Genomic DNA, 20472 nt, shown 5'->3' with positions numbered 1-20472 from the left:
GGATTCACCCAGTGAAAGAAATTTACAGGGAGAAAGATTTTAACTCAATTTAAAGAATAACAGTAGAATAAAATCCAAACAAATAGTAGCATGTGTTGTTTATATAGTAGTGAGATTTACTAATAAAGACCTTCAAACACAAAGTAATTTATGTCTTCTTATGTAGAATCAATTACATTTCTCAGATCTTCTCCAATTCATATCTAAGGAAGAACCTTCTCTTTATCATTCCATATCCTTCAGAAGTAAAAAACATATATATATATATATATATATATATATATATATATATATATATATATATCATGGCACTAAAAATATATGAGCCTGCTGCAAGAACAGCTATACGCTTTGCTCTCTTATTCACCAGGATATAGAGAAGGATGACAAATTACATACCATACCTGAATTGATAACATCAGACAAATATAAAATCAAATTATTAGTTTTTTCCCCTTTTTTGGAGCGTTTTTTTTTTACCAATTATGTTTTTTAGGGGCAATGTTAGGCAGCTTGGCTAAGAGGCTGCCTCCTGGTTATTCTCCAAAAGGCTCCTTTCACTTCTTTGTTTCTAAGTGTATAGATTACAGGATTGAGTGCAGGGGTGACTACTGTGTACATGAGGGCAGTTGCTTTGTCTGTGTCTGGAGTATGGGCAGATTTGGGTTGAAGGTAAGTAAAAAGAGCTGTGCCATAGAATAGAGAGACAACCAGGAGATGGGAGGAACAAGTAGAGAAAGCTTTGCGCCTGCCAGCAGCAGAAGGCATTCTCAAAATAGCCATGACAATATGGGCATAGGAGGAGAGAATGAGTAGGCAGGGGCTCATAATGAATAGCACAGAAACTGAAAATATCACAATCTCATTCTGGGAAGTGTCCACACAGGCCAATTGCACCACAGGCATGATATCACAAAAGAAGTGCTCAATTTGTCCTGTGCCACAGAAGGGGAGGGTGAAGATCCAGGTAGTCTGGGCTGACTCCACAATTATTCCTATTGTCCAGGATGCTGCAGCCAATTGCAGGCAGACTTGAGGACTCATCAATAATGAGTAGCGCAGTGGGTAGCAGATAGCAACAAAACGGTCATAAGCCATGGCTGCCAGCAGACAGCATTCTGTTAGCCCCAGGATGGTGAAGACATACATCTGAGCTGCACAATGTGCCACACTCATGATCTTGGGTTCTACTAATAGATGCACCAACATTTGAGGGACCACACTGGTGATATAACACATCTCCAGGAAGGAAAGATTTGCCAGAAAGAAATACATGGGAGTGTGGAGGGTAGAGCTCACCCATATCAGGCAAATGATCACCAGGTTTCCCAATACAGTGAATGCATATATAGCTAAAAACACCACAAAGAGAACTGGTTGTAGCTCACCTAGAGAAGAGAAAGCCACAAAAAAGAATTTGGTGCAGAGGGTTTGATTTTCCTTCATCACGGGCTCAGAACTTGACATCTACAGAGACAACCAAGAATTACTTGACAGGTAGCTAAATGTATTCCTATATTCATGTACCAAAACTCACACAAATACACATACATATTTATGTACATAATTATATGTGACTATATACACATGCACACATACACACACAAAGCTACTTCCTAGAGCAGCTATACACTGGATAAGAAACCATGAAAACTAGTTTTTTATACTATATATTTATTAATATAATCTAATGGAAAATATAGTAATAATAAGCACTTAATGAATTTAATTAATTGATTTAAAAGGTGTGTCACAAATCAATCTAATCTCAGCTTCCAGGATGGCCTATTATTGTCTTTATGATAAAACTAAGTCAATAATTGAAAAAACATTACCTTTGTAAAATCAGAATGTAACATGACTTACATTTGAAGTTACCAGGATAAGACCCACAGGTTATTCATTGATTGTAGACAAAAAGAAACTCTTATTTAATCTCAATAATCCTCCTTTCTACTTGTGCTCTGAAAACATTATTTTTTCTCTAGAAATATTATGCCTACCTTCATGAAAAGTGTAAATTTCTTTTTTCTTGTATCTCTTTCTTCTTCTCTTGAGGCTTCTAAGCAGAAACAGCTCAATAGAATGGTAGATGATAGCATTTCTATCTCGCTAAAGTCCTTAGGGTCCACATGCCCAATAGTCCTTTGGGTTTTTCTCAGAGGAATATGTTTAAAAATAACATTAATTAGGCTACAATTTAACTTTTTCATTTCTGCAATAGATTTTCCAGACAATTGCTGTATGTTACATCATTTCACTTTTCTATCTAATATTCAGTATATCTCATGTCACTATTAATCCTCCATCCACACATAAACCTTTTAAGAAAATACATGGAACTTAATCCACCTCATGAGATTACAAGGATCTCTTTGCTAGCACTAAGGGAGGAATCTTTTACTTTGCCCATTCGTCAATTCAGGTCATAGCCCCAGAAGGCAGTCTCAGGGGAAGGAGGAGTGCTAGCACACCAGATCTTGCAGTACAGTAGAACAGGGAGCCTCCCCACATTTCCAGTAGGGGGAAAAAGGTTTGTTCTCTCTCCCAAATCAGAGCACAGGCCAGGAAGTAGTAAATACACTTTTTTTTAAATCATATAAACTTAGACAAGGTGAAAACTTACAGGACCCAGATGTATTTCTAAAAAAACTACACGAAAACTTTACAAAACCTTTGAAGCTTGAAACAGTATCCTACTTTAACAAAAAGTTAAAAGTCAAATAATAGTTAAATAATAGGAAATTTTAGAATGTATAGTTAGAAGTAACATACACACACACACACACACTCACACACACACACACACACACACACACAAATGGTATAGGTGTTAGTTGAATGTGAAGGGATAATATCTAAAATAAATTACACTAAGATTAGAGTGAGGATTGTACTGGGAGAAAGGGAAAGCGAACAGTAAAATGGGGGTAAATTATCACACACAAGAGAGGCAGGAAAAGGCTTTTATAGTAGAGGGGAAGGTGAGATAAAGTAAAGTGAGGGAACCTCACTTTCATCTCAATTGACTCAGAAGAAATTACACAAATAGTCAATTAGATATGAAAATCTATCTTTCCCTACAGGATAATGAAGGGAAAGGGACTGGATGGATGATAGAAGGCATGATAGATTGGGTGATGGGGTAATAAGAAGCAAATCACTTTTGAACAGAAACAGGGTAAAAAGGAGAAATAATAGATTAAACAAGGGGGAAATATAGTTAGCAAGAGTGTGTGAAAAAAATGAAGCAAGTTTCTCTGACAGAAGCCTCCTTTCTCAAACATAGAGAGAACTGAGACAAATTTGTAAAAAATAAGACCTATTCTCAGTTGACAAATGATCAAAAGATAAGAACAGTTTACAGATGAAGTAATCATAGCATCTATAGCTACATAAAAAATGTTCTAATTGTTGACTGGAGAAAGGCAAATTAAAACAAATCTGAAGTGCTAACACATATCTATTTGATTGCCAAGAAGACAAAATATGGAAAATGACAAAAGTGTATAGGGATGTGGCACAAAAGAGACATTAATCCATTATTGTTGGAGTTGTGAACTGATTTAACCATCCTGTAGAATGATTTGGATTTATGCCCAAAGGCATGTATACTTCTTGAACTAGCAAAACCACTACTAGGTCTATATTCTAAAAGAGATAAAAAAATGAAAAGATAAAGGATCCAGCATCTCTTTTCTGGGTAAAAAGAAAAATAAATTAAGGTGATACCTATCAACTGGGGAATGGCTGAATAAATTGTTACATGCAACTGTGATGGAGTATTATTGGGCTATAGGAAATGATGAGCTAGATGCTCTCAGAAAAATGTGGAAGGGTTTCCATGAGCTGATGCAAAGTGAAATGTACTGTGTGCAAAGTAACAGCAATATTATAAGATGATCATCTATGAATTAAATAATTATTCTCAGCAAAATAATGAGACAAGACAACTCTAAAGGACTTACAATGAAAAATGCTATTTATACCCAGAAAAAGAATTGATGGTATCTAAGTGCAGATTGAAGCATTTTTGAAAAATATATACAAATATATATATAATATATATATATATATATATATATACAAATATATAACAAATTGCTTGCATTCTCAATGACATGGTGTTAGGGAAAGAGGAAGGGAAAGAATCTAGAACTCATAGTTTTAAATACAAATGTTAAAAATTGTTTTTACATCTGACTGGGAGGGGAATCAGAATCATACAGCTTAGAAGTGTTGAGGACCAATTTAAACACAATACTTTCTTGAGGAGCTAAGGTGATATTACTGCTTTTTAGTTCTCCAAGGCTCTCTCAAATAATATTTTTCTTCCCATTAATTCATTACTTAAGAGAGTCAAAACTGCCCAGTTGTCTTCTTTCTCTCCTCTCACTTTAAGCACTTGATGCTCAAAATGATCTCATTTAACTTATGCTTATCTAAAACTATCAGATCTTTATAACAAGAACTAAAGTCTATTCAGGTGTCTCATCTCATGGAGTTGTGTAATTGATATTTTTTAAACCCAACAATTCCAGGGTAATTAGCATAACACTACAACTTGCTAACCTATTTTCAAGGATTATTCTATTTTTAACTAAGTAACTAGAAGCACACCAAATGTGGGCAATCTTCCTAAACACCATTAAAATAGTTCAAAATTTAATAGTTGTCTCAATTTTACAACATTATTGTATCATGACAATTCTGTGATGTAATTCATATGAGCATTATGTCTGTTTTATAGATACAGACTGAGAGATAAAAGGTCACCTTACTTGTGGTCTAGCAGTGTGTGTGTGTGTGTGTGTGTGTGTGTGTGTGTGTGTGTGTTTAAATAAATCTTTTAATTTTTTTCTAGTTACATGTAAAAACAATTTTAACATTTTTTTTCTAATTTTGAGTTTCAAATTATTTCCTTCCTCTCTCTTTTCCCCCCTCATTGAGTCTCTCAACAGCCATCCCCACCAAAAAAACAATTATTTGGATGAATTCAGGAAAAATAAAAACATTTGAGGAAAGCCATAAAATCCCTAATTCTTTGGGGAATCATTAAATTTCATTTAACAAACATTTAAGTGCTTCCTTGGTGTAAGGGAATCTTTTAGATGCTGAGCATAAAGACAAAAATGAAAGAGTGTCTAACCTAAAAGAATGTAATTTTTTTTAGGGAATGGAGCATATAAAAAGAGAAGTGAATAAGAAGACAATAAAAATATAAAAAAAAAAGAATTCAAAGAGAGCCTCATAGAGAAAATGATATTTTGAAGGAAGTCAAGAATTATGTAAGAATGGAGATAGAGCATAGATAAATTCAGGGTATAGTTTCTCATTAAAAAAGGCATGAAGGTAGAAAATGGAATGTTGGGTTCAGGAAACACCTACTAGCTCATTTTACTTAAAATGTAGAGAATGTGATATATGAAGATATATGAAGATGAACTTCTCCAGTACCAAACTTTTTGGTAATTGGAATTATTGGTTACAGTAAATGGACAAGTGTGAATACTGTACATAAATTCACTTATTTTGGCAGTATACTTTCCAGGGAAATTCAAGTTAATTGACCATTTATCAATTGGGAAATGGTTTGTTTTATTATAAATTTGAGTAAATTCTCTATATATTTTAGAAATGAGTCCTTTATCAGAGTCCTTGGGTATAAGAAAAAAATTCCCCATTTTCTATTTCCTTTTTAACCTTGACTGCATTGCTTTTGTTTGTACAAAAACATTTCAATTCAATATAATGAAAATTATACATTTTGCATTTCATGATATTTCTAGTTCTTCTTTGGCCGTAAATTTCTTCCTTCTCCACAAATCTGAGAGGTAAACTTTCCCTTGTTCTCATAATTTGCTCATAGTATCCTCTCTATGTTTAAATCGTGAACCCATTTCTTTTTTTTATAATTATAACTTTTCATTGACAGAACCCATGCCTGGGTAATTTTTTACAACATTATCCCTTGCACTCACTTCTGTTCTGACTTTTCTCCTCCTTCCCTCCACCCCCTCCCCCCAGATGGCAAGCAGGCCTATACATGTTAAATATGTCACAGTATATCCTAGATACAATATGTGTGTGCAGAACCAAACAGTTCTCTTGTTGTACAGGAAGAGTTGGATTCAGAAGGTAAAAATAACCGGGGAAGAAAAACAAAAATGCAAACAGTTTACATTCATTTCCCAGTGTTCTTTGGGTGTAGCTGCTTATGTGCGTCATTGATCAATTGAAACTGTTAGATCTTCTTTTTGTTGAAGAAATCCACTTCCATCAGAATTTATCCTCATATAGTATTGTTGTTGAAGTATATAATGATCTTCTGGTTCTGCTCATTTCACTTAACATCAGTTCATGTAAGTCTCTCCAAGCCTCTCTGCATTCATCCTGCTGGTCATTTCTTACCGAACAATAATATTCAATAACATTCATATACCGTTATTTACCCAACCTTTCTCCAATTGATGGGCATCCATTCATTTTCCAGTTTCTAGTTGCTACAAACAGGACTGCCACAAATATTTTGGCACATACAGGTCCCTTTCCCTTCTTTAGTATCTCTTTGGGGTATAAGCCCAGTAGAGACACTGCTGTATCAAAAGGTATGCACAGTTTGATAACTTTGGGGGCATAATTCCAGATTGCTCTCCAGAATGGTTGGATTCGTTCACAATTCCACCAGCAATGCATCAATGTCTCAGTTTTCCTGCATCTCTTTTAACATTCATCATTATTTTTTCCTGTCATCTTAGCCAATCTTACAGATGTGTAGTGGTATCTCAGAGTTGTCTTAATTTGCATTTCTCTGATCAATAGTGATTTGGAACACTTTCATATGAGTATAAATATTTTCAGTTTCATCATCTGAAAATTGTCTGTTCATATCCTTTGACCATTTATCAACTGGAGTATGGCTTGATTATCAGGAACCCATTTCAAACTTATCTTGGTATAGAGTATTAGACGTTAATCAATGTCTAGTTTCTATTATACTATTTTTCAATTTTCCCAGCAATTTTTGTCAAATAGTGAGTTCTTATCCCAGTTTTTGGATTTATCAAAAACTAGATTACTATAGTCATTGGCTGTTGTGCCTTGTGAACCCAACCTATTACACTGATCAACTACTCTATTTCTGAGCCAGTCCAAAATAGTTTTGATGACTGCTGTTTTATAACATAGTTTTAGGTCTGGTATAGCTAAGCTTCCTTCAACCAAATGTGGTTTTGCTTAGAAAACTATTTTACAGAGAAGTCACAGAAGTAAGGAATTCAGATGATGAAGTGAGAAAAGGACACTTGTAATCTAGTGTTTGATAAACCCAAAGACTGGGACAAGAACTGTGAGTTCATAAGCAAGTCCATGTTTTTATGCAATCATTCTGCTTATAACAAAATAATATTCCATTATAATCATATAGCACATTTTGTTTAACATGTCACAGTTGATAAGCACCCCTTTACAAATCAACAATTTTAACACATAATCAGAGATTTCCAGTGATGACTCAGTATAGGTTATATATTTTTTGCAAAATAAGGTCCTCAGTCCTGTCCTATTTGCCATTTTATCCACAATTTCACTGAAGACACAGACAACATACTAATCATACAGCATAGTACTGGAAGACATAACAGAAACATTACTTGGCAGAAGTGAGATCCTAAAATCTAAACACACTAAAATTTTAAAGGGTTGAAAATAGCTATAAATTGTAAGAAAATTAAATTGAAGTGGAAATATGTAAAGAATAATTTCACATATTTAACATACATTAGATTACTTGCTGTTTAGGGAAGAAGGTGGGGGAAGAGAGAGAGGAAAAAATTTGCAACACAAGGTTTTGCAAGGGTGAATGTTGAAAACTATCTTTGCAAATATTTTGAAAATAAAAAGCTATTCAAAAAAGAAAAAAGAAAATCGAATAGATTCAATTTTCTATTCTGTACTAATCACCAACATGGTCACATATTTTTGTCTCTTAGTTAACTTCAGAAATTCCTAAATTTAGATGCTCAGTCTTCCTATTCTATTTTTATGTCTCTGTGTTGTTCTTTTTTTTTCCCATTTTCCATAAGATATATATTGTCTTATAAATTCCACTTTGAGATATTTTGGCTTGCTGAAGAACCATAAACTTCTTTTATTGGTAACTGTTATCTCAGTTTATCTTGAATAGCTATAAGTGTGATCTGAGGGAGAACTGCTTAGATACCAGTATTTAGTTAAAACATACACACAAAACAACAACAACAAACCCTGGCTATTTAGTGGACTGCAAGCAAAATTCATCTAAATAAGCCATCAGTGTGGTGTGTTGTATAAACCAAAAATATTGATAGGATATCATAAAAAGTTGCATAGAAAAACACATTCAGAGTCAAGATGGTGGAGAGTAGACAGGTCTTTATCTGACCTCTTCCTGGTGTCCCTCAAATCAACAACACAAGATCAAGCCTCCCAACTAGTTTTGTAATGACAAAATCCACAAATATTTGGAGTGTAACAAATTTCCAGTAGAAGATATTTTGGAAGAACTTCAGAAAAGGTTTGTCTTAATTGGGCATTGAAGGAAACAGCTGAGTGCAGGCATAGTGCAGGGACCCAACCATCAGCACTGGGTACTCTGTCCTGTTTGCAAGCCAGTGGATCAGCAGATTAGCTCTGAGACATCCAACACAAATACAAAAGGCAAATAGTGAGCCTCTAAACCCCAGAATAATGTGAGACCAGATTATGCTCACCCAGCAATGAAAAGAACTGCTGCACTGGCCCAGAGCAACCCAAAGCCTTTGTTGTCTGTAGAGGAAGCTTGGGACAATCTCCCCTTTGCCTTAAGAGCAGACCTCAGTCTTGAAAAAAATGAGCAAAAAAGCAAAAAAGAACTCTGATCATAAATAGTTTTTATGGAAAAAGAGAAGAACAGACCTCAAAAACCATGACGATCCTAAAGGAAATCATCTCCAGATGAAGTCCCAGAGGGTGATATGAGTTGGTTCCCATCTTACATGTTTCTCTTGGATCTTAAAAGAGAGTTAGAAGAAAAATGTGAAAAGAAAATGAGAACTTTACAAGAGTTTGGAAAAGGAAATACAGAAATTATCTGATGAAAACTACTTAAAATAAACATTTAATTAAAAACCCATATAACTCCTTACAAAATAGATTTGAAAAATAAATTCATTGAAAAACAGAATTTGTGAAATGGGAAAAAAAATCAATGAATATTTCTACCATACTTGAATTTATAGGAATAGACAAGTACAAAGTAAAAATATTAGGATGTGTTTTATTTTATTGTTGTTATGGGAAGGATTATTTGTTTGTTCATTTGTTTGTTTGTTTTACTAATTATAAACTTTGGGCCAAGTTTAGGCAACTTGTTTAAGAGAGGGCCTCCTGTTTATTCTCAAAAGACAGCCTTAGATTGAAGGTAAGTAAAAAGAGCTGTGTCATAGAAAACAGAGATAACTAGGAGATAAGATGACAAGTAGTAGAAAAAGTTTTCTACCTGCAAGCAATGAAGGGCATTCTTTTTTTGTTTGTTTGTTTTTTAATAATAGCATTTTATTTTCAAAATAAATGCAGTTTCAACATTCACCCTTGAAAAATCTTATGTTCTCATTTTTTTCTACCTCCCTTTCACATTCCCTCCTTTTAGAAGCAGATAACCCAATATATGTTAAACATGTGCAGTTCTTCCATATGTGCAATTTCTACAATTATCATGCTGCACAATAAAAATTAGATCAAAAAGTTGAAAAACTGAGAAAGAAAACAAACAAACAAAACAAAACAATCCACAAGAAAAAAGATAAAAACAATGTTATGATCCACATTCAGTCCCCACAGTCCTCTTTTTGGATGCATATGGCTTTCTCCATCACCAATCTATTGGAATTGACCTGAATCACCTCATCATTGAAAAGAGCCACATCTATCAGAATTGATCATTGCATAATTTTGTTGTTGCTGTGTACAATGTTCTGTTGAGTCTATTAATGGGCTCTTTGTGTGCATTCTGTACTTTGCTCCTGATATAGACTGCCATGAAACATTGCTGTCCTGGGAATGATATTAAGATTTCAGTGGGCATATAGGAATTCCAAAATGCTCTATACCCTTTAAAACTCACAAGACCATTCTTTGGCCAAATATGAAGAAGAGAAAGCCTATTATTTTTTAATGGAGCTCATGTTACATCTGAGAAAGAGCTAGAATCTCTACCATTTCTTAGAACCTCCTATCTGTTCTAGATATTCCAAACACTTTGGTTCTGAACTGGTCTTTTTATAGATGATTCACAGGGTATGACTAAGTTTATTCAGTAAATATAGTTCCTTAAAGGATTTTTTCACATCGGTCTAATAGTTTTGGTTGATGATTCTTGAATAAAATTCATTAAGATATCCACTATTTTAACGACTCATTTATTTTTTATTCAAAATAAATGCAAAGTTTCAACATTCACCCTTGAAAAATCTTGTGTTCCCATTTTTTCTGCCTCCCTTTCCCCCTCCTCTCCCCTATACAGCAGATAATCCAATATATGTTAAACATGTGCAATTCCTCCAAATGTGTAATTTCCACAATTAGCATCATGCACAATAAAAATCAGATCAAAAATTAGAAAAAAAATGAGAAAGAAAACGAAAAAAAGCAATCAACAAGAAAAGATCAAAATAATAGGTTATTGCTCACAAGTGTCATGAATGTAAAAAAAAAAAACCACTTTGAACATCTCCTCCAACTATCTTTTGTCCTGCTTCCATGAAAAGGCAGCCAAACTTTGTTGCCAAAATAAGTGGGTTATGTGTATATCCCTTCTTAAAGTTCATCCCTAGTGACTTTTCCCTTTTATTTGCTTTAATAATTCCACCTGAGAATTTTGAGAGCAAAGTGAATAAATTGTGCCTGATCCTGGAGAGAAAAAACATCTGGAAAACTTTACATAGCAAGATCATGAATATCATGAAACAGATAAGTTTTCAAGAATAATTTTCATTTTACAACTACATTTTTTTTCTTTTAACTATGTAGAGTCCAAGAAAAATATTATTTTTATTATATTATACATTACACATTATTATATTAGGTGATATTTCCAACAAAGAAAATTCAGTGCTTTCTGTATAGCAGGAAGAAATTGGTAAAAAAAAAAAAAATGTCCTTTTTGCTGAGTTAGGAAATGAACACTCAAGAAATTTCTTGACATTCCATACATTTTAAATATATGAGGAATAAGGAAGAACAGAAAATTCTATGCCCCTAAAGCTTTCTCCAAGTTAAAAAGTAACTTTCAGTTTAAGGAAAACAATTGGATCCTTTCTTTTAAACTTCCATCTGAATCCATCAAGGCTTATCACTGAAATAAATGTTTCCTGTTTCTCAGTAGTTGTATTTCCACTGCTTATGTTTTTATTTCACAAATTATTTACTGGGAATTTTCTCTTCGGTAGATTTCCTCTTGGTAGTAAAATCCACCTTTTTCCAAAACAGAAATTATGCTGGTTGTTATGGAATTCCCTAAAGAGACAAACTAATTCCCCAAACCACTTATTTTCCACATTATATCATCTTCAAATTTTGGCATGTGATGGAAGTCTAGTTATATAAATACACAGAAACTTTGTACATAATCTCACAGTGTTTAAGGAGGCCATTGTCATCAGAAAATAGATGTTTTCAATTACAATGATTTCCAAGTACAATTGCAAGGGTTGAGAATAGCTACTTCATGGATTATTTAGAGGATTTCTCAGACAGTATAGTTTGAGAAATGTAAAATATACATAATCTGCCAGAATATTTTAATTTCAAAATGTGGAAGGGAAAAATAATCAAAAATGGAGAAGGTAACAAAAGGGATTGATAGAACCACTCAGAAATCATTAGAACTATTAAAGAGTATTAAGTGTCATCTACTCCAGTGTCCTCATTTTACTGATGAAAAAACATACATTGGGAAGCAATATGTCTGGACTAAGGTAATATAACTAGGAACTGTTAAAATCAGGATTAGAACCCAGGTGTTCTGAAGCTAATAGCTATTAGTGCTCAATGTCCCCTCAAATTATCTATATCCATTTAAGTTTTAAACCCAATCACTGCCCCAGGCATAAAGTAGGCTCCTTGGGTAAGGGATTATAGTTTGTGTTTTGTTTTTGTATTCTCTGTTCATAACATAAATATTTGGCACATTGCAAGCACTTTTTTGAATTTTATTTTGTCTAAATCCAGTGCTCCCAAATCAATATTGTTTTATTAAAATAACTCCCACATAACTCAATTTTTCTTAATAAACATATCAAAATTAAGCTATGCAGTGTAGTTATTGAAACTATGTATTTTATTTCAAGAAATGGCAAAAGTACTCTATCACTTTATGGTTCTGAAGAGCCTGAAAAGGGTTTTCAGGTATAGATTCAAATGAATATTAGTTCATTACAGAAACAATGGAGCAAGTTAGGACAATCTAAGCAACTGGTCTGAGGTTACATAGCTAGAAAATATTCAGACAGAGGGATCAATATTTTTTCCACAGTTGACCCATCTGGAATCAGCCTTCAGAAATGTGTCTGATACTTAAGATGAAAGAGTTAATGCTCAGTTTGGATTCTTGCTGTCTCTGGTACTTACACTTTGTTGTTCTTCTGCCTTTGTTGGTCTTGTGTGATAGTATATAAAACAGGAGTGTTCAAAAGAAAACTCTGAACTTACTGATATAAAAACTTATTATTTTCCTGTTTTTTTCCACCTGCAGATATTGAAAAAAGTCAAGAATCAGCCATGAGAAATCACACATTAGTGACAGAATTCATCCTCCTGGGATTGACAGATGACCCAGACTTACAAGTTATAATTTTCCTCTTTCTGTTTTTCACCTACATATTGAGTATAACTGGCAACCTAACCATAATCACTCTCACCCTTCTGGACTCTCGCCTCAAGACTCCCATGTATTTCTTTCTCAGGAATTTCTCCTTCTTAGAAATATCATTTACATCTGTCTGCATTCCAAGATTCTTGGTCACTATTTTAACAGGAGACAGGACAATTTCCTATAATTCTTGTGCAACTCAGTTATTTTTTTTCATTCTCCTGGGTTCAACAGAATTTTTTCTGCTTGCTGCCATGTCCTATGATCGCTATGTGGCCATCTGCAAACCTCTACACTACATGACCATTATGAGTAACAGAGTCTGCAACCAACTTGTAATCAGCTCTTGGCTGGCAGGTTTCCTCATTATCTTTCCACCAGTTATCATGGGTCTCCAGCTGGAGTTCTGTGACTCCAATATCATTGATCATTTCACCTGTGATTCTTCTCCCATGCTAATAATCTCTTGCACAGACACCAAAGTCTTAGAGGTCCTGAGTTTTTTCTTGGCTGTATTCACACTGATATTTACTTTGGTATTAGTGGTTTTATCATATGCATTCATCCTCAGAACAATTCTGAGAATTCCCTCTGCCCAGCAAAGGAAAAAAGCCTTTTCTACTTGTTCCTCCCACATGATTGTTGTTTCCATCTCTTATGGAAGCTGCATCTTCATGTATGTCAAATCCTCAGCAAAAGAAGGGGTGGCTATGACTAAAGGAGTAGCAGTGCTGAATACTTCTGTTGCTCCCATGCTGAATCCCTTCATTTATACCCTAAGGAACCAACAAGTGAAGCAAGCTTTTAAGGACATGATCAAAAAGATATTGAACTCAAATGCATAATATTTTTACTAAAAGTCATAAATTAAAGCACAAAGGAAAATTATACGTTTATTAGAGAGAACTTCTGAAAATTTTGCTCCCCATTTCTCTTTTTCTTTTTCCCTTCATTATATTCTTACTTCTTTTTCTGGTTTTTTGTAAGTTCAAACTGCCTGTTTTTGCCTTTTCCATTCCCAACAAGATTTTTCTGCACAAATGAGGAACAGTTTTAATGTACTTAAAAAGATGTTTTTTTCCTAAATACAGCAATTTTTTTAATTGAATACATCTTTCAAAGTAGTTTACTTTTAAAGGTAGTCATTTCAGTAAAGCCACCATTACTATAAGACACCATATGTGGAACTTTTCTTTAGAAACTGCTTTCAGATGGGTATGTAAGTCACAGACAAATATCCTTGTCCACCAATTGGTATTCACGTGCTACTAAAAGTCAGTATTACCTTTCTTGATCTTTCAATTTATAATTTCAAAATAATTTTCAGTTGTTTTTAGCAATGAAATTCGCTTACAGATGATAGTGATTTGACACTATTGGGACATGAAAAATCACCTAGGAAGAAAAAAAGAGGCAGGTAACTTTTTCAGGAATTTAGGTAAAATAATTCAGGCACTACATATTCATATCAAGATAGTTAATAATTTTTCTTTCTCTTTCCACTTATCTTGATGAGGCAAAAAAAAAAGAAAAAGAAAAAGAAAAGAGGACTGAGTGAGCCTGGGAAAAGATATGGATGGAGAATTCATACCTGGTAGTAAGTTCTAGATTGGCAAATTTCCTTGTTAGCAATTAATTATTAAACATTCTTTTCTCAGAGAGAGATTAAAGACTGAATAAAAAGCATTCAACCTTATGAATTCTCAGGCTTTTGATATAAAGCATAGCTACATCTCCTAGAATAACAGACAAATCAAAGAAGATATTATTTAATTTTCATTTAATTAAGAGAACTTGGGTTAGTTCAAATAGCTAAGTTAGTTTACAATTCCTAGACTATGGTGGGTAATTTATTGCTTTTTGATTGAATGATAACAATAATGATTGAAAGTTACTAAGAAGATATTTAAGTATGCATAGGTGTTTGCTCCATATTTTTATCTCCCAGTCCTACCTATAGCCACCATTTGATAGCTTTGGCAAATTTACTTACATTGTAGATTCATTAGAAAAATCTAAATTTGGCATCTCAATCATACTTTGAAACAAACTTTTTGAATATTGTATTTAATAACAATTTATTTTGAAATGTTTTACAGAATTTTCTTGTAGATATTTTTAAAAACATAACTCAAAGCATCAAAGTTATGAGTTGAGTAATAAATTGTCTAATTGAAATGGAGATATCTGTCCAGTAGATTTTCTAGTTTTTATAGTTTGAGGAAGACAGGAGGAGGAAACAAGTGGCCTAGTCAGGAGATCTTGGTGGCCCTTAGCAATTTGAGCAAGCAAAAGCACTTCATTCTCTGTTATGAATCTTAAGGAAGGAAGCAAAGACAACAGGATCTAAGTTCCAGCTCAAGCTAGTTTCTTTGAAAGATTAAATAAATCCCAAAGTGAGAGGAATTAAGGTTTTGTTCAGCCCCACCTAATTGAGAATAAATAGCATAAGAAACATAGAAGCATAGAAACACAAGGACAATAAGGAAATTCTGACATTACTAAGATCACTTAAGAGAATGGTAAATAATATTACATTTGGTATTAATAATTTTGATTATGATATTAAGTGAATCAAATCACCACCACAAAATTTAGAATACATACACCAAGAAGTGTGAAAAGAATCATCTAAATATATATATATATATACATATGTGTATATATATATATATATATATATATATATATATGAGAAAAGGCAGTAGGTCAATCACCTAATAAGAGCAACAGATAACACTTTATTAAAAACTGTCATCAAGAACTATGGGTAAAGGTTCCCAGCTTATTTGGGTTGTCAAATCAAGGAAAGACCTCAGATAATGGTTTACTTGAAATAAGAAAGCACAGATACACTGAGATCTGTACTTACATCAATAAGAGCATTGATCCACTGAAATATACTTCTAATTAAACACCAATAGGTTATAGACCAAGCCCCATTTAGTTCTATTCTAGACCAAGTCCAGATTGACTCAGATTGAATGTAAATAGCAATCATTTCTGTTGTGGCTAGAAACCCTGAGGGTGTTCCCCTCTCAGATTCATTTATTTATTTAGACATTTTTGGACTAGGTGAAAGAGGAGATTCTTTGTCTCAATTGCTTTCTAGCCTTAATTCCTGAATGGGCACAGCCTCAATCAAACTGAGACCTGTTGAAGACCTTAGCTTAAAAAGTCTTCCATTTTTTATTCAAAGCATCCTGATCTATATCTGGCCAGTGGCTCTGGATGGGAAAGTGAAGTAGGTGAACTCGCATAGCCCTCCCTCACTTAAATCCAATTCACTAGTATGTCATGGCATCATCTCCCTGATGTCATGGTTCTCTTTGAGAACAAAGAATAAACAACAGCATACATGTGTATGCGTATATTTATTGTACATGTGTATATATGTTGTGTGTATGTATGCATGTATGTATACATATTGCTATGTATATGTATATGAATGTTTATATAGGAATATTACATATAAATGATGGTATTTTGCCTCTCTTGGGGCATACAAATAAGGAGAGAAAGAAAATAGAATTAGCATCAGAACTAAGACTAGGGTATCTAGGTACAGTAGATAGAGTGCAGGCTTGGGGTCAAGAAGACTCATCTTCCTGAGTTCAAATATGGCCTCAGACACTAACTATATGACCTTGGGCAAGTCACTTCACCTTTTTTGCCTCAGTTTCCTTATCTGTAAAGTGATCTGGAGAAGAGAATGGCAAACCACTCTGGTATCTCTGCCATGAAAACCCCAAATGGGGAAATGAAGAATTGAACTCGACTGAAACAAATGAACAATACCAACTCAGAACTAAGAAGGTCTGTTTTATAATATAACTCAGACATATGCTAACTGTGTGATTCTGGGCAAGTCACTTCCAAGGGCTGACCTGCATTGGTAGTTGGAACTACCTCTTTGGGATATTCCATATTCCCTATGCCAGAGAAATCACAAATCCTATACATGAGTTTAAAAATAAACTTCTTAGAATTGGTTAACTATACCTTTGAGGAGCTTAGAGGTCTGAAAAATAGCATATTCTAGGCTTATCTTCCAAGTAAAGATTACCGGAAGTTCAAAAATAATACCTAAACCTGGCATTCCATTCCATTTCCCCAAGGTTAAGCAAATATCACTGCATTCTTAAATTTTGCATTATTATTAAAAGTAGATTATAATAATATATATGCATATACATATATGTCTGTATATATGAACTACAGGGATAGTTCAAAGTAAAGCATTTCTTTCTATACCTTCCCTTTCATGATACTGTAGGAGTATGAAGAGAATAGAATTGGGAGGGAAAAATGTTTTTTTCTTCTTCAAAAGGAAACTTTGAGAATTTGCATAGTTTAGGAAAGTCATTCCTTTCTCTTTAATCCTATAATAATAATTGAACACTTATTGGCTAAGTCATTGAAAAGGAAGATTTAGGTTCCTTTGGTCTAGTATAAATGGATGTGCTGACAAGGGCATATAAGAGGTAAATTATTTTTGGTTGTAACAAGTTCCTTTTCTGCCTATAATATATCACCCCAGATCAACCTGGGTGTAAGAAGAACATCTCTTCCTGGGTCTGGTAATTTTCAAGGGGACAATATATAAATATCAACTGCAGATGCATCAGACACATATCAACTAAATTGAAATGACTCATACCCTGACTAATTTGTTTTTAAATGCAGTTTTCCTGTTTGTATCCTGTACATTACATTGGCAGTAATTATTCAGAATTCTAAAACAGAATTTGTACATTATGACCACCCTCCCTGACTCCTACCCAAATCCACTTTTTTTCTAAGGGCCATGAATGCTATACTTAGACAACGTAGTCACTGAGAAAGATAATACTTACAAGGATAATCTTGAGTTCCCGAGGAACAATTCCTCAACAAGTTTCTGGAGGATTCTAATCTCCCAGCTGAGATGCAGATGCACTCAGAAGATTAAGTTTCGCCTCAGATTAAATACTGAAGTGCCTCTGGTTGATGAAATCATTCCTCTTTCACTGAGGATTGACAAGCCATGGATTAAAAGGGCTCTTCTGAGCAAGAAGAGAAAATATGAATTTTCAAGAATAATAGAAAAAAAGGACATTTATTTTAGTTTCTATTAAGTTGTTTGGATTCCTGTCACAACAGCTATTTCAGCTGTAGGTTTAATCCCACCCCATGCTAGGGGACTCATGTCTAGGACTGTTGCTTTCAAAATTTTCTAATTACATAATCCCTCTGTTTAAAAACAAAGTTAGTATTTTAACCACAGTATTTGTAAATTTATTTACATATACAGTATGCTTTCTATATATCATTGCATACATCACAAAAAGCAAAAAAAAAAATTTAAAAGATAAAGATGAAATAAAACCATTTTATTATAATAGGATGATGGCTACATAATGTCAAACTGAAATAAAAAAAAAATCCAAATTAGTCAAAACCAGAATCATTAATGAATTCAAGGAAACTGCCAAGGACCCATCAGCAAAACCAAAGCATTAGAGTACTCCTAAGGAGGGGATTGCTGAAGGAATTCTTATGGAATAATGGGGGCAAAAGGAGTGGAATACAATTCTTAGAACAGCACAATTATAGTCAGGAAGAGGGTTACAACATTCTTTGTGGGGGACCCTTAGGGATACTATTGGACAACAAGAAGTGTCCAAAGAAATAATAGAACCATTTACTTAAGGAGCTTGTGGCTCTTGGGGCAGGATCAGCTCATAGCTAGTTGCATTCAACAGTAAGCAGGAAGAATGACAAAAGGTATTATGATGGCAATGATAAGATTTGTCAGCAAATCAGATAGATACTTTCAGTGAGCTTCCCTAAAGAATTAAGGATGATACCAAGATTTTGAGACTAGGAAGAAGATCATTTTCCCAACAGCCTCAATAAGAAAGTTGAAGAAAGAAAAGAATTTTTAAGAAAAAAAATGAAAGTTGTTTTTTGAACAAGTGGAGTTATAGAGGCCTGCTAACAAGGACATCAAATTCCAGATGTTTAAGAATTGGTGATCTTGAACCAAGTAAAATAATCTTGGTAAAGCTTTTACCAAAGTGCCTGGTACATCATAGGTACTCAATAAAAGCTTATTCCCATCTCTGAAAAGGTGTTCAAGAAAGAAAACACATTTGTTTGTATATGTAGATGGAGGAATCATGTCCATTGGAAAGATAACTGAACCCACATGAATTAATTAGGTCATTCAGGTGATTTGGCACAGAAGGAAAAGTTAAATGGCTGAGGACAGAGCAATAGAGACATCATAACACAGGAAAGTGCAAGAAAGGAGTAGTAACTTACAGCTTTCTTCAATTTTAGGCTGAGGAACAAATATCCAGTTCCCCTGGGATAAATGGTAAATAATCTCCCTATAAGTTGACACAATAAATAGTTATCCTACTAATGGGGTAATAATTACTTTATTAGTAACATATGAAGATACTGCAATAATCTTTGAGTTTAATCAAAATAACTCCTAGGTTCAAGGTCTCTGTGACATCCATCAGATAAGTTCTGTTTGGCCTTAGCTTTCTCTGATCTGACATGCCACTTCCTTTTATTGAGTCTTTTACACTGTAAACTTCTACTTCCAAATTCTGCTTTACAAGCCCTTGTTAGCTAAGTTCTACCATTCTCTTTACAGTTACATGAGGTAGGGAATTAGTTAGACATGTTTTCTACAAATGTCCCTTCTTAAGAAATTGGGGGCAAACATTTATATTAGTTTTCAGAAAACTTATTAATTATTAATATTGCATGAACTTAGCTTTATTTGTCCAGAAATTGTCTAATTCAAAGCTCACTACAGAGTTCATGCTGACCTCTGGAATCCTCCAGTGAAGCTGAAGTAGTTGGTTTAAGTCTACCCACTTTAATATTGTTTTGAAAGCACCCAGATTTTATATTTGGGGTTCAAAAATAACTTTCTTTTTCAGATTTATCAAGTATATATATGTCTATACACACACACATACACACACACAAATATATATATATATATGTATATATATATATAATATATATTCATACATCTTTCTAGATCTTTTTCCTTTGCTTTGTGACTTAGGGTTTGTTTTCCACCAGTAAAATTTCTAGTTAATATCTGCTTCTTTGGAAATCATGCTGTGAAAGTCAGAACTCAGGAATCTAAACAGTGATTTTTGCAGAGTAACTAGAGTGTAATAATCTGAGTGTAACAACTGAAAGTCGGTGATCTCCTCCACAATCATTTCCATCCTCAATATTTCTAATGTAACTTGAAGATCACCACAAAGAAGGCCCCAAATCCTTCCCTTTCCACAAATGATCCAAGTTTGTCCCCTTCTCTGTATACTAGGATACTCCATCCTTTATTTTCCTTGCTTTCATCCATCCTTCATCTTGGTGGTGAGTGTGTCAATATCTTATGTCTTTTTTATTGGTTTATATGCACCTGTAATAATGACCATTTGATTACTAGGACCACTGACCAGGCTGCCTTTAAGGAAAGCATATATTTGCCAAAGCAGCAGCAATGGATTGGAACACCCTTGAGAGACTGAAGTCACTAGCTAAATATACAGGCCATACTCTGTTATGGG

The 20472-nt window shown here is 33.9% G+C and overlaps 2 protein-coding genes across 2 annotated transcripts; one reads left to right on the top strand and one right to left on the bottom strand.

The window, feature by feature from the left end:
• Positions 1–504: 504 nt before the first annotated feature.
• Positions 505–1467, bottom strand: LOC100934893 (olfactory receptor 10C1). The gene has a single exon (XM_003770904.1). The coding sequence runs from the start codon at positions 1465–1467 to the stop codon at positions 505–507; it is 963 nt and encodes a 320-aa protein (XP_003770952.1).
• An 11315-nt stretch (positions 1468–12782) lies between these two features.
• On the top strand, positions 12783–13852 carry LOC100935151 (olfactory receptor 6C76-like). Its single transcript, XM_012550453.3, has one exon. It carries the CDS (start codon positions 12796–12798, stop codon positions 13729–13731), a length of 936 nt encoding a protein of 311 aa, XP_012405907.1. The 5' UTR covers positions 12783–12795; the 3' UTR covers positions 13732–13852.
• Positions 13853–20472: the final 6620 nt, after the last annotated feature.

The sequence above is a fragment of the Sarcophilus harrisii genome, chromosome 5 (genome assembly GCF_902635505.1).
Source record: "Sarcophilus harrisii chromosome 5, mSarHar1.11, whole genome shotgun sequence".
Taxonomy (NCBI): Eukaryota; Metazoa; Chordata; class Mammalia; order Dasyuromorphia; family Dasyuridae; genus Sarcophilus; species Sarcophilus harrisii.
The sequence above is the reverse complement of the archived record's forward strand: the minus strand, read 5'-3'. Positions and strand labels throughout refer to the sequence as shown.

Bases quoted from the DNA above. Each gene is read 5' to 3' on its own strand.
- LOC100935151 (XM_012550453.3), top strand. From the start codon at position 12,796: ATGAGAAATCACACATTAGTGACAGAATTCATCCTCCTGGGATTGACA.
- LOC100934893 (XM_003770904.1), bottom strand. From the start codon at position 1,467: ATGTCAAGTTCTGAGCCCGTGATGAAGGAAAATCAAACCCTCTGCACC.